This window comes from Daphnia carinata, chromosome 6 (assembly GCF_022539665.2).
Source record: "Daphnia carinata strain CSIRO-1 chromosome 6, CSIRO_AGI_Dcar_HiC_V3, whole genome shotgun sequence".
NCBI lineage: Eukaryota > Metazoa > Arthropoda > Branchiopoda > Diplostraca > Daphniidae > Daphnia > Daphnia carinata.
Genome location: NC_081336.1, coordinates 6,737,405 through 6,756,391, shown reverse-complemented (window position 1 = coordinate 6,756,391; position 18,987 = coordinate 6,737,405). Strand labels below are relative to the sequence as shown.

Below are 18,987 nucleotides of genomic sequence, written 5' to 3'. Positions count from 1 at the left end.
TTGGCTAAAACTGATCCAACAGTCGTCTGCATCGAAACTTTCTCCTAGCGATAACGGCGCACAGTGTTTGCCGTACGAAAATTTAAGTTAGAACTAAATACCAAATACAGATGATTATTGCTACGAAAAAAAAAGTTTAAACATTGTATTGCAAATATTCACCATTTTACTAATGGAACATAATAATGTGCTTTTGATCTTTAATTTAATAGGCAACACTGTTACTGACTGGTTTATGTCGTTTACAGCATATTTTTATGCCCTTGTCATCTATGTTGATGTCTTATTGAGGACTATCGTTTACCTTATTTATACAGCTATTTTAAGTTTATGTCGACTTACATATAAGCTTTAATTACGAGCAAAATACGACAACCGCCTTTTATTTTTACAGTAAAATGGTTATTGTTATTTTAAAAGTATCAAATTAAGTTATTTTCCTCAGAACGTCATTTTATGATAAAGAAGAACTTTCACACTTCGGCGCAAGAACTAGTTTACTGTTGACTCCTCAAAGATGTTCACGTTGCAAATATTAAATAACATTTTACTTGTATTCTTTCTTATAAATCAAATCGTCGGTGTGTGTTCCTTCTTTCGTACGAGTCAGGTTACGGATGCGCATCCGTCATACATGGCGACACATGGTCTCTTTCGTCAACGTGCAGAAAACCTAATGCTCTAGCAGTCCTCATTTGGCCTTAAGTTACCAAATAAGGATTGCTGGATTCACCTTGTTTTCAGCAAAGTATATGCCAATACATAAACCCATTTCTATTCTCTTTTTCATCAAATTCCTGGGGAGGGGGCATCAAACCACGTGATAGAAAAAATCAATGATCGTGTATTTCTTGGTATTCTCACCGGTTAAAGTCAACACACGGCCGACAAACGAATTCATTGAGGGATTTGTGTTCTATTAACATTTGCGAAACCAATACCATTTTATGCTCACTCAGAATGCATTTTGGCTATTCTCGAACTGCAAAGGAAATCTAACGATTCAAATCTAAGCAAATTAGAATTCTCCAATAAGATATTAGTTTTTACTACATCTTTTAACATTAAAAATGAAGTTTACAGCGTTGATTATTACGTAGACAATCATCGTATTCTCCAATAAAGAATATCACATTTTGGGATGAATAAACGTAGTATCTAACCAAATACAATTTGATCCTATGATGGAATGTCGACAGAAACTTTTGTTACGATGGCTGGGATCGCAATCGTTCATGCTCGACCTGAAGATCGCGTAAATTTGCCTCTAATATGACAACATCATCGTAACGATTCGCACGTCTGTTGAAAATAAAAAAATTATAAAGTTAAAGAAAAAAATACAAGCATTTAGAAACAAATTTTAATAGTAATTTTCATAGTAGTATAGGATATTTGCCTATAGTACCTTGCTTGTTGAATGTAATTTCTCATTATTTGCATTTGTTGTAGCATGGGATCATCCGACTCGTTTACGTTTCGTATGTAAGAAGTTTCTACTCCCCAGCCTCTATCCACCGAAACCTGTTCAAAAGATTATGTAACTAAATCTGGTTCTCGAGTGCGCAACTGTGAAGAATGACGTCGGCTGCACATATATAGACAAAAAAATTTAAAGAAAAAAAATACTTACCGCTTCAATTTCTCTATGACCATCGGCGTATCGCCTTGTTTCCGTTTCACGTTTTTCGAAAACAGCTTTTTTTTCCTGAGCTATACGATTTTCGATGGCTTGACTGAATGAAAAACACACAATAATACAAACATTTGTTAAGCCACGTTCTTGGTCTTACCGTCTTTCGGCTTGTAACGCCATGAGTTGTTCATCTGTAGGTAAATTGGGCAACCCAAGCAGATTTTCCTTCAGAAAATTTACGGCAGATAGACGAATTTTTAGTTGCAATGAAAGGGCAGTGCCTGTCGTTGGATTCTTTTCATCGTCAATACCCAAGGACTGGATTTTTTTACTGGCGGGTCAACAATTTGTATAATGGCAGTAACAAGTAAAGACGATCGAAAAATGGGACGTGATACCTGTAACCATCGACGTATTCAGCAATTTTCAGCAGTTTAAGACGGCATTCTTGAGCATCTTTTAAACTGTAAGTGGATTCACCTTGACTTGTCAATCAAAGGAAAGTTGTTATTTCGAATTACGAAATTTGCTTTACAAGGTGCTTCTACAAACAGACTACTATCTCAGCTTAAAATAATAATTTTGCAGGGATTTATAATCTAGGCTGAGATACTAGTTTGCCCATAACTTTGAATAGAACATACCTAAAGGATTCAAGCATTTTCAAATAAACCGGCATCAACTCCTTGCCTTTTTCCATGTACTTTCGCATTTCACTATACAGTTCTGCTATAACAGTGTTCTGGCTTCGGCTGTCCATTTGCAGTTCACGTCGTTCAAGAAGCTGAAAAATATACCCCACAGTTTAAAAACAAATTTGATTCGGAAACACGTTTCTTTTTACTGACCTGTTTGCAATAAAAACAAACCCTAATATGACCCTCCCCGGTATCGGTATCGATTAGAGAAGTTAAGGAGGTGGTTGATCCCGTCCGTTTAAGGGCATTGAAGGCGGCGTGAGTTAATCGTTTAGGAGGACTTGGTATATTGTCTTTGCTGTCATCTAAAGCTGGAATATAGCTGGGATTCGTTAATTTTCCTAAAAAAAAAGGTAAAACACTAGTCATGAGCATTCAAAAAGGAAGGATATAATCAAATACGTACTCGCAAATGAAAGCAAGAGAAACTGACTGCACTGGTGGCATTGAACAGTGCCACATACTCTGCAGTGATGTTTCCGCCTGAGGATGTTAAAGGACTTGGCACACTGCGGGCATAATTGTACATCTTCGTCATTAACCCAAGTTACTACGCTCTGTTCATGTTCCCGTCTCTTGGTGGCCTCACTGGGCAAGCAGGATACAATTTTATCGAGTCTGATGATTAATTTATTTGTTTCGGCGGCGTAAAAATCCATGCGGTTGCTACGAAATTTACGGAAGTCCGACCAATGACTGCGTATTACGCCTGTCATTCATGTGTCAGATATAAAAACCAAAAACACAGTATTGACTAAATGTATTGAATTACCAAAATCCTGGGGATCCCATTCAATATGCTCCTGCTTTTTCTGGCTGCTAGATTTACTATTGGCCTTCTCAAGAATTTCAAATGGGTTGTCTGACTTCAGGATCTTCTTCGCTTTCCCAAGAAAATCTGAGAACACAAAAAATAATTGAAAACGATACATAAAAGTACATACTTATTCATTCTGCTGCATTGATTGGTTGTTATATATGTTAAAAACCACATCTACTTCATGTTATTGTGGGAGTTAAGGAACCAGAGTAAAGTAACAATGACATTTGTAACAAAGTGTCTGTTACACATGTCTAACATGAATAGTTATTGATTCCGAACAGCTTTGTACCAGCCCACCTTTAAATGCCTGAAGAACATCCTTATCCTCTTCGGTATCATGAGCTTCTTCAAAATGAAGAAGTAATTTTTCGTCTGTCACAAAATCTTCCATACAAATGGGACAAATAAATCCTTCACGAATTCCACTTGCATTTTCTCCACTGTGCGATTCTACACCAGTCGCCATTTTAATCGAATTTCTCCCTATTACGAAGTGGTAAACAAGAAGAACCCGAACCGTATAGCACCACACCACAAAGAGCTATCAGCTTGTATAACTTAAGCTTCTCAAAGTTTTTTTTTCTTTTTTATTTCATTATAATGTGCGAAAGTTGCGGTCGTATTACGCCCTCCACTAGTTCCCCATGGAGAGCAGACTACTTTTAAAATACGCAATTTAATCGATTCAAAAATTGGAAGTTAACCGATCTTTAGCTAACGAATAGTGACTTAAAAATTTGATTCTGATTAGCCTAGAATGAAACGGCTTTTCCAAAATTTTCAGTTATGCTATGCGTTTCGTCTAATAAATAAATGAATGTTTATGACTAGGAAGCGACTTTCAACACCGTTGTATTAAATTAGCCTGACGAATATTGCTAAACGACTTACTTAAACTTGGAATATTCAGAAATTAATATATCTATAACACTAAGGGCATGTATGCCCAGTTTCCCTATAGGATTATAGTATCTTTAGAATTTCATATTAATTCAACAGATAAAATGGCACAAATACTGTGGCTGAAATATAAACACAGGTGAAATGGAAAACCGAGAGATAGGTGATACAAGAACTAATATTGCGTAAAAAATTTGAACGCAAAACTTTTAGCCATGTTTCCCAATTCTAAATGCAATTGAAAAATACTGTCTATAACGTGAAGTGCAACCCGCCTCGCTATTTCTCTGACGAAAAAATGTATGTAAGATTGTTTAGGGGGGCTATGTCGGCTATGTACAAAAACCGGCAATCATGGGGAATTTCTTAATTCAGATCAATAACGTCTAACTTGTATACTTGCGGAAGCGTACAATCACTATACTTACAATTAGCAAACCAAAAATCCAAGCAAAGCTTATTAAGATTCCCGCTGCTACGTCAAGATGTTCAACACCCCATCCTCGTGTGAAAATACATCTCAGAGATTCGACGGCATACGTCATCGGCATAGAATAAGCGATGTTTCGTAAATAGAACGGCATTCCTTCAATCGGCCAACAGATCCCACTGACAACTAAAGCTGGGAGAAAACTGGACATGGAAAGGCACAAAGCACTTATTTCGTCTTCGCACATAGTGGCAATCAGTAAACCTAAATTAAAAATTTTCATGAAAATAAGTAAAAGGATATAATGTTAAAGTAACCAATTTATACCAAAACACATTCCGACGAAACCTTGGAGAAAGGTAACAAATACAGCTAAAGCCAAGTTCCCATGACAAGGGGTGTCAAAGACCAGTAACATAATTATGAAAACCAGTGCCGTCTGACCAACCATTACGGTAAATTGGTTGATCAAATATCCCATCAAAATTTCAATCATCTGCACGCCTGTGTAAGAATGATTAGAATCAAGATGTACAGGTAACTAGCACTAGAATTTTTGTTTAATATTCATAACACATACCAGCCACTAAGCTTCGGTCAAGAAGACCTTGTTTTCTTTCCGCGACGAAGACGCCAGCAGTTAGTGACACTCCCATGAAATAAATAACCCTTGAGCAGAAACAGTCTTTATGAAATTCAACAACTAAACATACTGAAATTAAATTAAAACTTACGAGATAATGAGGCCAGCAGACATGAATTCGGTATACGGGGTTTCTTTGTTTCCATAGATTGGGTCTTCGAACTGCAATGGAAAACACGAACCGCAGTAAACGAATAGTTTTGTCAAATTTTTGAACCTTCAGTAACTTTTTAAGGAGAACAATAGCGTACCACGACTGGGAGGTAACCCGCTTCTGGCTGATTTCCGCAAGCTACCATAAAATCTTTGAAGAAATCTCCAAAGCCTTCCAAAAGCCACTTTTCAATGAAGACATCAATTTGTTGATCTAAACAGGCATGAAAATAGGCATTCATTTAGAGTATCATTAAAATTTGAAGAAGCATCAACTGACTTGTGGAGTCCATTTTGACATTGATTCTACTGCGAATAATGTTTTCTAGATTCGCTGAATCCCCATCAGTTTGCCGCAGCTCAAATTCCTCCGTAAAGTTGTGTCCGAAATGTAAGAAACCCCAGACTTCATTGTCTTTTCCTGCTTGAAGAGCGTCTGCTACGTTATCGTACGGAATCTGCAACCAAAAATACAACGAATGAGTATTTCTCTTTGTTTTTAACCAACAAATCAATACAATAAAATAAAATATCGTACCTGAATAATGTTGTCTTTTATGTATCGGAGATAGCGACAACTTAGCATAGAATATGTGCAATCTGTCGTGTAATTGCAAACACGGCCTTGACTCGCATCTACCTCGTCATTGACGATGCCCATCTTCAATCCCTTCGGCTCGCGTCCAAGAGTCACATTAAAGATAGTTGCTTGAAATGCCGGTAGAAAGTAGAGAAAAAAAAAGATGCTTCGCCGGTCAAAAACAGCGAAAAATGTTATCATTGAAAACTCAAATAACACTAATGATTTTTAACTGTATACCCGAGATTCCGAAACATCATCATGTAATTTTTGTGAAGAAGTCCGTAAAGACGGCGCATAGAAGGCAGAGTCATTCTGAACATTTGGTTTTTTCGTTTACCAGCTGCCTTTTTGTTTGCAGGGGCGCTGTACGTCTGGCTGGCATAGGTTGCTACCGAGGGAATTGTACCAATGTTGGTAGTTACATTCTGTAACCGAGAAAAAAGAATACATAATTGAATTACTTACAATGAGCGATTGCCACAGATAAAACACGCAAATAACGAGTAGGAAAGAAACAATAGTTTTACCGCGTTGCAATCGGCTGTGGTAACTTGAGATACACGAGTGTTCCTGAGATCCTGACAGTCCACGCCGATTTCAGAAATATCAGACTGACTGGTTCCTCGATCAAAAGCCATGTTATCATGGCCTGTAGATGGTTGTTTCGGCCGAGCTACATTGCGGCGCATACTACTGGAACTTACGGTGCGTTCCAAAATTTTAGGTTGTTGTTGCTCTTGATTGTTACCTTCATCCTTCATGCAAAGCTTTAGGAATACATCCTCTAACGATGAGAGATTGTAATTTATTAGTAGATTATCGGGCGAATCTTCCGCCAGCAAACGACCAGAACGCATCAATCCAATCTAGAAAACAAAAAGAAGTTTGAGTAAGTTCTTTTTCTCTCTTTTCATTTCGCAATACCATATTAGCTTGTCGAGCTTCTTCGATGTAGTGAGTGGTAACAATAATTGTTCTTGAATGGTCGACACTCTGGCTGATGAGATGCTTCCAGATGCTGCAAATGGGAGAAAGTTAGTTAAACAGATCTACACAAAAATGTACAATACATAATCTAGTGAGCGAATGCCAGAAAATTTTTCTTTTTACGAATAGGCAATAATTTCTTTGTTATATTGATACAATACGCCATCTAATCTAATATAGCTGTCCAGTTTGGAAGGATACATCTTTGAAGAACTGACAAAAGAAACCAATTTTGAAATTACCTGTGCCTGAGGACTGGATCAACACCAACCGTTGGCTCATCCAAGATGAGCAGTTCAGGTTCGTGAAATATGGCAACGGCAAACGAAACACGTCGCTGTTGACCTCCACTCAACGCCATAACATAGCGATCGCTTGATGGCAGGTCTAATAATTTCACCAAAAATTCAACCTGGGCGTCGACAAAACTCATTTCCAGATTATAGATGCGTCCGAAATACTGAAGCGTCTCTTTGATCGTAAAATGGCTATAAAGGGCCAATTCTTGCGGCATGTAGCCGACCTTTGGGCCGGGAATTCCGCTGTCGGGAGCGCCAGGTTCGTTGCCAAGCACCAGGATTTCCCCGCTATTCAAGCTACGACGACCCACTAGACAACTCAACAGGGTCGTTTTACCGCAACCACTGGCCCCTAGTAGTCCGTATCTACAAAATTAACCAACATTCAAATTAAATGGTTTGTGTTTCAATTGATACTTTTTCAAGTATTTAATAAATATTTTCCCAATTATGCAAATTAATTTTTACATATTTGAAAAATTCCTTACATTGATCCTCTTTTAACGCTCATGTTTAATCCTTGAAGTACTGTAGCTCGACGACTTCCAACACCATAGGATTTTACCGCATCACGGACCATGACTCCCAATTGAACGCAATTGCCACCGGTGTCGACCATTTCACCACCAGGTCGATGCGATGGAACAGACACGTTTAAATCGCCAATTTGCCTTTTCATTGCTTTCAGAACGATTTCCGATCCTTAGAATGAAAGAAATTGTGCTATAAAACAATAAATGGAGACGAACTTTTCGTTGCACTGTTGTGGGATAAGACGGTCCTAACAATGCTTCTTTAGCAGCTAGATTACAAGTGACAATGCTATGTTAGTTTATGTGGGAGCCGATGTAGAAAGAAAAATACCAAAGTAGTGTGTCTTTCTATCGCCTTGACCGGCTTTTTGTGACCAGGTCCTTTCCCTTTCTCATTGCTCTCCGTCTTTTCCCCCGCACAGGTTTTTTTTTCTCGCTTTCGACTTTTTTTCCCGAAACTTATTGCAGGATAAACGAGAAAAGGGAAATTCGATGGTCTATGGTGCAGTTGCAAAAATGAATTAAATGTTGCGGAATCCATTGCAGAAATCAGGGAAACGACGACGTCCTTAACCAATGGTTTTTCCATCATCCGCTTACCTAAAAAGGAACAAAAAGATATTAGTCATTTTAAAGGCGAACCATCTACAAAGAACTAAACGCCGACATAAATGGGTGTGATTTTTGTATTTGTAAGAGAATTCTTTGCTTACCCTCGTTCATTCGAAAGTAATGGAAATGTTTGATTGATAGTCTTAACATGCTATGGCGTAATCATCAAAACGGAGCACTATGAATAAGTAGTCACGATGTGCGTCTTGCTCATTGAAACGGAATACAAGAAAACGTGCAATCTCCATCGTCTACTGATCTATTTTCCTATTTAAGAAACCAGTTTTCTGTACTGTTTTTGGTTGCGGTTGTTGGTCGTTTAACCCGGATTAGTACATTTAGTTCATAAGAAACTTATGAAGTCGGTGATGAAAGTAACCAAACCAGAAAAAGGGATTGCAAAAACACTTTCTTCTTGAGTTGACGTGGCATTGACCATGTCCCGTGAACTCGTCAGACAGGTCTTGAACTATTGAATGCAAGCCACTCCTCCATGTTCTGAGCACTTTCTACGTTTGATATACGCTTACCAGATCATAAAATGAATAATGCCTACCGGCTATCATTAAAGATAGCCACAAACACCATATTCAACGGTATATTGTCCCACTTAACTATAACAACGCAATATACATTCTAGTTAATCCATCAAAATTGCACAATTCTAAAGCGGACTACTAATGGAATTTTACGGGAATGCTAATTGTACCCCAACATGAACTTTGTTTTTACTTTGGAAGCGTAAGATGAGCCACAACATCACGGCTTTGAAACAGGATACAGAAGATTTTTAATTATCAAACTAAAGCCATTAAAAAGATTAATCCTGCACGTTTTGGTGAAAGAAATTTTTCGTCGTGTTTGTGAGATTTTAAAACGAGATTTCCTTTCCCCCGATTTACTTGTTTTCGTTCAATAGGTAGATAAGTTTTTAAAGCTCTTCTCTTTTTTTATTTTAAAAACAACGTGTGGTAATTAGTTACCGGGTCCCACTACAATTATCTGTTAAAATGTCTGATTTTCAAATGCAAACTTTCTCTCTCTCCATCCACAGACTTTAAACGGATATGCATTCTTACGAAAGAACTCTACGTCACCATTCCGATTGCTTACTTTAACGGTTTAGTAAGGATTTCTCGTAGAAACGGTTTTGCGATTGCTTATCATTACCAATGTCTGATGAGCGAACACATTTTTTAAAAGGTGAAACGTGTTCTACTTTGTTTGCGAATAAAGTCTTTAAATTATTTCTTACGTAAAACGATGCAAAAAAAAAAACAGTATAACCTTGCTGTTATTCGCTTTTTAAGGATGATTTTTTCGTCCTTTAGAGACACAAGATAAACGTACTTTTTAACCCCGTGTTGGTCTCTAGTACAACGATATTTTCCCTCGCAACGTTTAACACTAGAGTAGTTTTATTTGCAAGATTCTGCCAATGATGAAAAATGACCTTTCCGAAAAACTTTAGTTATTTTCTTCTCATATCCTCACGATAAGTCACCAAAATAATAAAAGAAAAGAGAACTGACTTCCCTTACCTGTAGTATAGGAATTCGGCGGAAGGGCGTGCAATAAAAGAAAATCGCTCGAATGTCCTCCATCACCTTTTCATTACTCAAGTTCTCCAAACTCCATCACTTTCATGTGGGCGAAAATTTCATTTTATCTGGTAGTATCTTCTGAGTCGAAAAACAGTACCGATAAAAAAAAGATATATTTTAGATGCTGAATACCCTTCGAATCTTTCCACTGGTGTTTGCAATAAATCTTACTACAGTGGGTGTAGTAAGTTCATTGAAATTTCAACACTTGCTAAAAAACAACAAAATATAGCGATCGGCAATAAATACAGGGCATATTGCATACCACCAGCAACAAGAAACCAAGAAATCATAAAGAAAGAAAGATGGAAATAACCTGGTTAGTATAGTAGACGATAAATGATTGCCCACACGTGGCACCGACATTGTTGAAGGGATAAAAACCTTGTCCATGCTGTTGAGTTAAACACGTAAATGTGTTATTCTAAAAAATTCTGCGTCAAGAGGAAACAGATTATCTAGACATTGGAAATGCTCACATTAGGTAACCGAATTTTCTGGCCATGAAAGCTGAAACATAAAACATACATTAAACAAAATGCGAAGCTAAACATGGAAGGACACTGAAAAGCCAACGTTCCCACATGGAAGCTGGTATTTGGAAAGCTGGAAGTGGGCAAATCTGAAAACAAATGACTCGCGCTAAGGTCACAAAAAGGTATCAAAGTTATGCGGAGTTTGAAATACTTTACGCGGATTGTTTGACAGTTACTACTTGCCAGGTTAGTCGACTGCTTCAAATCCCAAATTCGATTATTTTTGCGTACAATTTACGTCCACGGTTTTTATTTAATGATATTTCAAAAAAAGAAGCTTCCACGTTGATCATTCACTAAGAGAGGGGTAGGATTCTACTTGAAAATAATAAGGCAAACTATGGACAACGAGTTTCTAATGGAAGCTTCTCTTGTGGAAGTCGTTGATAAAGAGTGGGCGAAAGATTCCTTACCAACCGATGATATCGCTGTTTCTGCTATCGAACTACCTGACCCAGATCCGGATGATTTGAACACGGAAAATTCTCTTAAAGCTGTTGAAAAGAAGTGGGCTGATCTTGCTCTTAATCGAATCACTACGCAGTAAACTACTTTCGTAAAGCTGTTTTTACCAACAATTATTGGCTAATAGTTTTTATTATTTAGATAAGAAAAATGGAGTTCCCTTCTTTAGGTGAGAGATGCAACATGGCAGTATGCCAACAATTGGATCTCCTTCCTATTCTCTGCTCCTATTGTCAAAAACATTTTTGTAAAGCACATTTTCAACCTTTTGATCATTCTTGCTACTCCTACCATGATTCTTCATCTAAAGCATCAGAAAAACCCTCTCCAGAAATGCATGTTTGTTCTCTTGCAAACTGTTCTACAAAGGAATTGGTCCAAATGTCATGTTCTTTCTGTGATTTACACTTTTGCCTTCAACACCGTCATCAAGTTGACCACCAGTGCTCTAAACTAGAAAAACCTGTGGAAAAAATGGTGCAGACTGCTGAACTGATAAAGCAGATCCAGTTAAAGAACACAGGGAAAAAAACAAGTTGTCGTGGAGTGAAATCAGAAAAACTTGCTGCTAAAGTACAATTAATGAAGCTCAAACAAAACTCAATAGGTGTGAATGAACTTCCAGCTGAGGAGAGAGTGTACTTTTCAGTTAAAACTCCATTGCAGGTTCAAGTGGCTGTATTTGTTTCAAAGTTTTGGTCTATGGGGAAATGTATTGATTTTATTGCATCTGCAAGCAAAACTGCTAACTTTAATAATATTGCAGGAAAACCTCACCTTAATTTGTTTTCTCCATCTGGCGATTGTCTGTCAGAAAAAAAAGATGTCACAATCGCAGAATTGATTGACGAAGAAACACTTTTCAACGGGCAAACTGTTGTCATGAAATATGTTGATCAATAAACTTTTCAAATTGATCAGATTATATTAGCATCAGTTTCAATATAGTTTATCAGTACTCGTTGTATTTAAAACTTAGCAAGATGGATGACTCCTAGGTGAAGCAATTTAAAGAATTGGCACCGATCTGGCCAACTACCGATGAGTTGATACGAATTAGTATGATGTGGTGATGAAAACTTACATAACATGCGTTGTGATTAGAAGGGGAAAAAAGTAAAAAAAAATTAAATCAAATACGCAACTACATAGGTAAGACCAAACTTGTAACAACCTAGCAAATCCCCCATTTCCCCACTTAATAAACCAGTCCATAAAAATGCGTAAATGTCACTAGAAAAACATACAGGGCGTAAGGAAGTTGATCATAGCTAATACAAATGAAACGCCAAACAATGAAAATAAAACGGTCTACCAGAAAATCATTAACCTAAAAACAGAGCAAAGCTAATATCGCATTTAGCACGCAAAAAAATAAAAAAGGACAATAGAATCAAACGCAATTACCCTGTGTGCTTGCGTATACGTACAACCGCTAAGCTCATAGCCAACATAACAAAAATCCATCCGGTACTGATCAGAATACCATAATAAACGTCAGGCAATTCAGCACCCCATCCTCTCGCAAAAACTGACCTCAAAGCTTCGATGGCGTACGTTTGTGGAAGAGCGTAGGAGAAATGGCGTAGGTAAGGCGACATCCCTTCAATTGGCCAAATGATTCCACTGAGAAGTAGAGTCGGATAAAAGCTGCCCAACGAAAGATGAATGGCGCTGATTTCACTATCGCACAAACTCGACACTAACAAACCTGGAACGCAAAAAAACAATTTTCTGATTTGAACCAGTAAAATAACATGCGCGTCGTAATTTACCATAAGACATTCCGCAAAGACCTTGAAGAAGAGTAATGAATACAGCCAGAACTAAATTGCCCTGGCACGGTATGCTAAAAACAGTCAACATACACAGGAAAACGAGTGCCGTCTGACCAAGCAACACCGTAAACTGGTTAACCAAATGAGCCAGTAGGATTTCTGTCATCTGAACCCCTGTAAAAAAAAAAAAAAACATTAGTTAAATTCATCAACCACGTAGAAGAAAAACAAATATTCCAGGTCCTCATACCAGCCACTAAGCTTCGATCTAAAAGACCTTCCTTTCGTTCACTGATGAAGACGCCAGCAGTTAACGCCACAGCAATAAAATATACAATCCTTGGGAAGAAAAATAATAATTTTAAAACAGCCATAAAACAAGGTAAGAATAGCTAGTAACCTACGTCAATATCATGCCAGGAGCCATGAACTCTGTGTAAGTGGAGTCTTTCTTGCCATAAACAGGATCGAGGAACTGCAAGTTAAAAACACAAACTTAAGCCAAACTGATAGATCACGTAGCCTTACTTCCCACGCCCTATATCAAACAAAAGTTATAGAGAAGTAATACATTACCGTGACAGGAATATTGCCTGCAGTTGGTTCGTATGCGCAAGCTTTCAAAATATCGTTTGTGAAATCTTCAAAAGCTTCGTTCAGCCGGCGTTGAAGAATAACCGAAATTTGTTGGTCTAAAAGCGAATAAGAAGCTTTACGTTAACGCACGTATTTGGGAAAAAAAAAAAACATTTTAATACTCACTGGAAAAATCCATGGTAACTCCGATCTGACTAGCGATAATTGTTTCATTACTTGCAGCACTGCCGTCCGCCTGGCGAACCATCAATTCATCCGTAAAATTCCGGCCAAAGTGAACGACACCCCACACTTCCCCCCTTTTCGTGGCCTCTATGGCTTCTGGTAAACTTAGATAGGGAATCTACAACAGAGCACATTGAACGTTACCCTCAAACCCCCCAAAAAATAAGACTTGAAAAACAAAATCTTAAACCTGGATTATTGTGTCGTTGTCAATGAAGCGCAGATAGCGACAGCTGTACATGAAATACGAACAATCCGTAGTGTAGTTGCAAACACGGCCTTCGCTTGGATCCAGCTCATCGTTAACAATGGCCATCTTCAGAAAGGTCGGATCCCTTCCGATAGCCAGACAAAAGATGATTGCTTGAAGAGCAGGTAACAGGAAGACGAACAAAAACATCCTAAAATGTATAAGAAAATACAGACCTAGGTCAATGCGCTTTCAATCTTTAAAAAATTCTTTACCCAATATTTCGAAATGTCTGCATGAAATTCTTGTGGATGAGCGCCGCGCTACGATGGGTAGACGGTATGGCCATTCTGAACGTACGGCTGCGGCTCTGACTTGTTCCTTGGTCATCATAATTGCTGACTGTGTGAATGTTATTAGCCGTTCGGGTTTCTTTAATGTTATTTCCAATGGGTTGAACATTAAATAGTCCATCCATTTGAAATGATGTAGCGGCTTTTTCACGTTTGCCATGGTGGGAAGAATTCTGAATGGCACTAAGACTCATCTGTTGGAGCTGATTAGGGCGCTTTTGGTTATATCCCCGTAGGTTGTTATCACCAAACCGGTTGAAATTCAAGCACACGACACCACCTTCTTCCATCGGTAATGTCGATTTTGAGCTTGGCTAAATATCGAAATTAGAATCATCTGTCATCTGAAATGTGAAATTATGTAGTCCATTTCTTACGGCATTGTAATTCGCTAACGATCCGGGATGGCTTTTTATGTTGTCCAGACGTTCAGCGTCCAGCTGAACTATGTCAAACTGACTGACATCAAAAGCCATATTATCACGACCTCCACGGTGACATTTACGGGATGCTGCGAAATCAATCTCTTTGGAAGTCGTTGATGTCACCTCAGCATCGTGCTTGTTACCCCCGTCTTTCATGCAAAGTTTAAGAAACACATCTTCCAACGTGGGCAGTCTGTAATTCTTCAACAGATTTTCTGGTGATTCTTCGGCCAACAAACGGCCAGAACGCATCATCCCAATCTACAGGGACATTTTAAAAAATCGTTATTAGAGAAATGGGAAACAATAAATCGCGATAAACACGACAAAGATGAGCTGCCCAAATTGGAAAGTGATGTTTATGCGGTTCAGTTCGCCAAGGCTAAAACAATTCCACTATTACGATGTGCCCGCATTTAGGGCAACCATTAGCCAAGGTTACGTCTAATAAATCATTGCACCACTACGAAATAGAAAACCATTAAAAGAATACATCGCCAAGGGAACAAGTGACTGCCAAGGACACAAACACTCGTTTCGGATTAAAGGCATAATGCAATTACGAATCTTACCGTATCGGCTTGACGTGCTTCTTCGATGTAATGCGTTGTAATGATCACCGTTCTTCCGTGCTCATCGCTTTGGCGAACAAGGTGGTTCCATATGCTACCATCATAATCGCCCAATACAAATGAAAGTAATAAGACATTTAAAGGACAATGCGAAGATTTAAAATGTACCTGTGTCGGAGTAATGGATCAACGCCAACAGTTGGTTCGTCCAAAATGAGCAGTTCGGGCTCGTGAAACAAAGCAACTGCGAATGAAACGCGTCGTTGCTGACCACCGCTCAAAGTCTTGACGTAACGATGGCCAGGGGGTAGGTCTAATAATTTGGATAAGAATTCCAACTGGGCATCTACAAAATCTGCTTGCAATTTGTAGATACGGCCGAAATACTGAAGCGTTTCTTTAATGCTAAATTCGCCATAAAGCGCCAATTCTTGAGGCATGTAGCCCACCCGCGGACCTGGAATTCCGCTTTCCGGCGTGCCCGGTGGGCCACCCAACACCAGCACTTCTCCGCTGTCAAAGCTTCGTCGGCCAACGATACAGCTCAGCAATGTCGTTTTTCCGCAACCACTTGCTCCTAATAGCCCATAGCTAAAAGGCAGAGAGTACATGACATTTTATTCCTTTAAAATAAATATTAAATAGGGGGATATTACATTGTTCCTCGTTTAACGCTCATGTCGAGCCCTTCGAGTACGGTAGATCGGCGGCGGCCAACGCCATAGGATTTTATTGCGTTACGGACGACAACACCCTGACTGGACGAAACGGTGGGCATCTCAACGCCGTCCTTCATTTCTTTAAAAACACGAGCGATCAAAGTAAGTTAAAATACAACGTTAAATTGAATTTTAAAAAAGATTGTAATTTGCGATCGACTAGGTGACAGGTTACGACCAAGTGACTATAATGATGCGACTTGGTCAATTGCTAAAACACGAGTGACAGGTAGGCGTAAAATAGGTCTAGTGTCAGGTGAGTTTTGCGTAAAGTGGGAGGTAACATTATATGGGAAATGGTTCACCTAGCCTCTCATCACCTTGACCTAATGCAAAGCTGAACCTTATGCTCAGTTGTTGCCTAATTTTTGTCTTGATGATTTCCTAACCCCTCACCTTTCTCCACCTGTTTACTGGACATATTCCCAGTATAGACTTCAAACATCAAACTGTTGTTTTGAATCTACGCTTAAATGGACACGATTGATGAGTACTTACGTGTCAATGACATCAACGATAATGAAATAATTTCACATTTGATTTTTTTTTAAACACATCGGAAGCCATACGGCATATCTAAAGGATACAGTAAACGTAGGATGGGTAAGGAATCCTTTATCTTGGGTCGGACGAACGGAATCTCTCCCACACTCCAACGAAACCACCGAGACACAAAGCACATTTTTCTGACGTAAAACTTAAACTGATTTTTTAAAACTTTAATTACGAAAATACATCCCAGCACTGAAATAAAAACGCCGCGTTTCTCTGTACGTGTACACGCTAAAACTAATAATGGAAACTCTTGTTTTATGGTTTTGCATATTATTACCAAGGTTTGCAAAAAAAAAGAGCTACTTGTTCTTACACCAGGCCAGAAATTATAATTACGAAAGGCACGGCTTGATTACGTCATACCGTTTCCAATTTCCATTCGGTGGGTTTATGTTCGCAATTTTTGTTTACAGTTTGAAAAGTACACACAACAATCGTCATGCTACAAGAAGACAACCCAAGACACACAAAAACAAGAACAAAGAAACTTAAACTCGTGTCTTGGTTTAGCTGTCCTTGTGTCGATCCCGTTCATCAAACTGAAAGAAATATAACGGTCATTACAGCCCTGAATGTGCACATATTCCACCGACATTAAGGCAATTGATACGTGAAACGAGCTGGACAAGAACCGTAAAGCAAACCTAGTTTTAGATTTGGTACAATGCTTCGTCAGCTGTGTTAATATCGTTCGCCTTCATCGCTGTCTAACCATCGAGGACGATAGCTTTTGCATAGGAGACTCATTAGAGTTACCATTCTAGTCTGATTTGCTATTCAAGGGAAATTTTGTTTCACAAAAAAAAAAAAAAGAAAGTCACTCATTTTAAACAGACAAATAAAATTGTCGATTTCATATGCAAAATAATAAAAGCCCTAATGGCAAATTGAGAGAAATTCCCTTATGGACGAGGCCTTTTTCGAATGGAAAGTGAAAAGATGGTGGTGTTATTCGCGGTCATGTGCAAAACCTGTATACACTTGGCAGCTTTCTCAGTAGCCTTTATTTTGTTACGTCAAAGTTCCGTTTTCCAGTTGCACAACACCGCAGTCCAGCTGCCGTCACGAATAGAGAAACTGGGCAAAAATTTTATTTTTGCATACGTGTGTCATGTGGACGCGAAATCTGTACCCACATTTTATATTACACATCTGTTATGCTATCCTTTCTTTGCTGACACATCACAACCAAGCTGGCTTTCAATCGTCCACCCAAATCATCGTAAAAGGCCGACTAATCACATCTGCACACTTGGCTTAAAACTCTGATCGTATAATAAATTAGGATTTTATGTTTTCAGAAGCGAATAGTTTTGCTTCATATTAAATCTTGATGCTGCATTTTGTTGAGTTAAACGTAAAATGGAGCCAGTTCTTTTGTTTTCATTGACGAAAAGTTTGTGAATGATAAGTTGGCTCGATTAGCTAATAATCATCTCATTCCATTGAGTAAGGACATTTCTAAACAGGTGGATATCTTCGTGAAAGTAGCAGTTTGATAACGGTGTTATCAATTACGCCAATGAATATTGGCAGTGCTACTCGTCTAGAACTTGTTTTACACAACCAGAAAAACAAGTTCCTCGTTTGTTTTTATTTTTCAGCAACAACCCAGTTCCGTTTTTTACTGGCACAACAAAACCTGGGTATTTTTGGAACTAAACGGCAAAGGGAAAAAAGGACGTGAAAACAACTCGTCGTCCTTCACAAACATAAAGAAAAGAACGCAAAATAAAAAAAAAAAAAATCCTAGCAGGTAGTTACCCCGGTGCAAGTGTACCAAATAGAGTATTACACACATCGTTGATAAAAACTAGGTAGTGGGAATGCCTGGAGGCATTCCAAATGATTTGGGGCTGTATATAGACCGCTATCATCGATTTCCTTTTTTTTTATCTTATAGATCCGGTTTCTCGTGGAGAAAACTACCCTCATCTACGAAAAAACAAACAAAAGAAATCATGTCCTTGCTCGGGTAGTCTGATTTTCCAACGACAGTTTGTGACGAGAGACAAACGAGAAATCGCTGAGCAGAAAACCAGAAACTTCTCGCTCACTTCCCCATCTCCTAACGCGTAGTTTCACGTTGACGCATAACCAAAAAACATCAAAGAAAAAAAAAGCCCCCCACCAAAAAACTCTCTCCTAATGGAATTTTTCTTTTAAAGGCCTGATGCGTAGAAATGCATCCACTCGTACGTTCTTCCCGCTTCGTATGCATATGAATACAGACATTACACAAAACATTTTCATTCCATTTAAGGCTGAACGCGGCCTTGACGGTCACGCTTTCGCCGGCCGCCTAAGGGCTGAGTACGTTGCTATTTCCAGTTGTTTTTTTTTTCTTATTTACAAAAACAAAAAAAAAAAAAAAAAAAGGAGGACTCCGGTTTAAAGCGCTACAGAAATCAGTATAGCCTAGAATTGGCGAGCACTTCAGCACACATAAAGAGAAAACAAGGGACTTTTAATTGCAATGTAAAAGAAAAAAACCGAACGAATGAAAACACACATAGAAAACATACGAGATGAACAATTTTTTTTATTCAAGAGTCGATTGAGGGGCGGGGGTCATGTATTACAATCTTTTTTCGCACGACATACTTTTTTTTATAATGTAGCACATCTGAATTGGCATTTTGCATCATAAAAAAAAAAATTCGAAAAAAGT

General features: G+C 38.5%; 4 protein-coding genes across 4 annotated transcripts; 1 reads left to right on the top strand and 3 right to left on the bottom strand.

Moving 5' to 3' along the window:
- Positions 1-824: 824 nt before the first annotated feature.
- Positions 825-3,814, bottom strand: LOC130702360 (rabenosyn-5-like). The gene is made up of 10 exons (XM_057524038.2): positions 3,455-3,814; positions 3,107-3,232; positions 2,741-3,043; positions 2,485-2,675; positions 2,281-2,420; positions 2,035-2,121; positions 1,794-1,967; positions 1,634-1,736; positions 1,409-1,524; positions 825-1,302 (listed from the first exon to the last, which is right to left on the bottom strand). Exons 1-10 carry the CDS (start codon positions 3,621-3,623, stop codon positions 1,209-1,211), a joined length of 1,503 nt encoding a protein of 500 aa, XP_057380021.1. The 5' UTR covers positions 3,624-3,814; the 3' UTR covers positions 825-1,208.
- A 179-nt stretch (positions 3,815-3,993) lies between these two features.
- Positions 3,994-8,197, bottom strand: LOC130702352 (ABC transporter G family member 20-like). The gene is made up of 12 exons (XM_057524029.2): positions 7,641-8,197; positions 7,096-7,518; positions 6,791-6,884; positions 6,394-6,732; positions 6,104-6,291; positions 5,822-6,029; positions 5,564-5,741; positions 5,382-5,497; positions 5,222-5,292; positions 5,068-5,156; positions 4,815-4,991; positions 3,994-4,751 (listed from the first exon to the last, which is right to left on the bottom strand). Exons 1-12 carry the CDS (start codon positions 7,829-7,831, stop codon positions 4,444-4,446), a joined length of 2,382 nt encoding a protein of 793 aa, XP_057380012.1. The 5' UTR covers positions 7,832-8,197; the 3' UTR covers positions 3,994-4,443.
- A 2,642-nt stretch (positions 8,198-10,839) lies between these two features.
- LOC130702375 (AN1-type zinc finger protein 1-like) lies at positions 10,840-11,815 on the top strand. The gene is made up of 2 exons (XM_057524058.1): positions 10,840-10,980; positions 11,044-11,815. The coding sequence occupies exon 2, from the start codon at positions 11,053-11,055 to the stop codon at positions 11,803-11,805; it is 753 nt and encodes a 250-aa protein (XP_057380041.1). The 5' UTR covers positions 10,840-10,980; positions 11,044-11,052; the 3' UTR covers positions 11,806-11,815.
- A 32-nt stretch (positions 11,816-11,847) lies between these two features.
- On the bottom strand, positions 11,848-15,972 carry LOC130702350 (ABC transporter G family member 20-like). The gene is made up of 12 exons (XM_057524025.2): positions 15,699-15,972; positions 15,211-15,633; positions 15,043-15,136; positions 14,423-14,731; positions 13,968-14,359; positions 13,693-13,903; positions 13,443-13,620; positions 13,257-13,372; positions 13,085-13,155; positions 12,931-13,019; positions 12,678-12,854; positions 11,848-12,613 (listed from the first exon to the last, which is right to left on the bottom strand). Exons 1-12 carry the CDS (start codon positions 15,836-15,838, stop codon positions 12,306-12,308), a joined length of 2,508 nt encoding a protein of 835 aa, XP_057380008.1. The 5' UTR covers positions 15,839-15,972; the 3' UTR covers positions 11,848-12,305.
- Positions 15,973-18,987: the final 3,015 nt, after the last annotated feature.

What these genes read in the sequence shown, in the direction of transcription:
- LOC130702360 (XM_057524038.2), bottom strand. Translation starts at nt 3,623, where the DNA reads ATGGCGACTGGTGTAGAATCGCACAGTGGAGAAAATGCAAGTGGAATT. An exon ending in TCTCTTGCTTTCATTTGCGA is followed by an intron (nt 2,676 to 2,740) that starts GTACGTATTTGA and finishes CTTTTTTTTTAG; the next exon opens with GAAAATTAACGAATCCCAGC. An exon ending in TTTGTTTTTATTGCAAACAG is followed by an intron (nt 2,421 to 2,484) that starts GTCAGTAAAAAG and finishes TATATTTTTCAG; the next exon opens with CTTCTTGAACGACGTGAACT.
- LOC130702352 (XM_057524029.2), bottom strand. Translation starts at nt 7,831, where the DNA reads ATGAAAAGGCAAATTGGCGATTTAAACGTGTCTGTTCCATCGCATCGA. An exon ending in TAAAAGACAACATTATTCAG is followed by an intron (nt 5,742 to 5,821) that starts GTACGATATTTT and finishes TTTTGGTTGCAG; the next exon opens with ATTCCGTACGATAACGTAGC. An exon ending in TGTCAAAATGGACTCCACAA is followed by an intron (nt 5,498 to 5,563) that starts GTCAGTTGATGC and finishes ATGCCTGTTTAG; the next exon opens with ATCAACAAATTGATGTCTTC.
- LOC130702375 (XM_057524058.1), top strand. Translation starts at nt 11,053, where the DNA reads ATGGAGTTCCCTTCTTTAGGTGAGAGATGCAACATGGCAGTATGCCAA.
- LOC130702350 (XM_057524025.2), bottom strand. Translation starts at nt 15,838, where the DNA reads ATGAAGGACGGCGTTGAGATGCCCACCGTTTCGTCCAGTCAGGGTGTT. An exon ending in CAGACATTTCGAAATATTGG is followed by an intron (nt 13,904 to 13,967) that starts GTAAAGAATTTT and finishes TATACATTTTAG; the next exon opens with GATGTTTTTGTTCGTCTTCC. An exon ending in ACAACGACACAATAATCCAG is followed by an intron (nt 13,621 to 13,692) that starts GTTTAAGATTTT and finishes GCTCTGTTGTAG; the next exon opens with ATTCCCTATCTAAGTTTACC.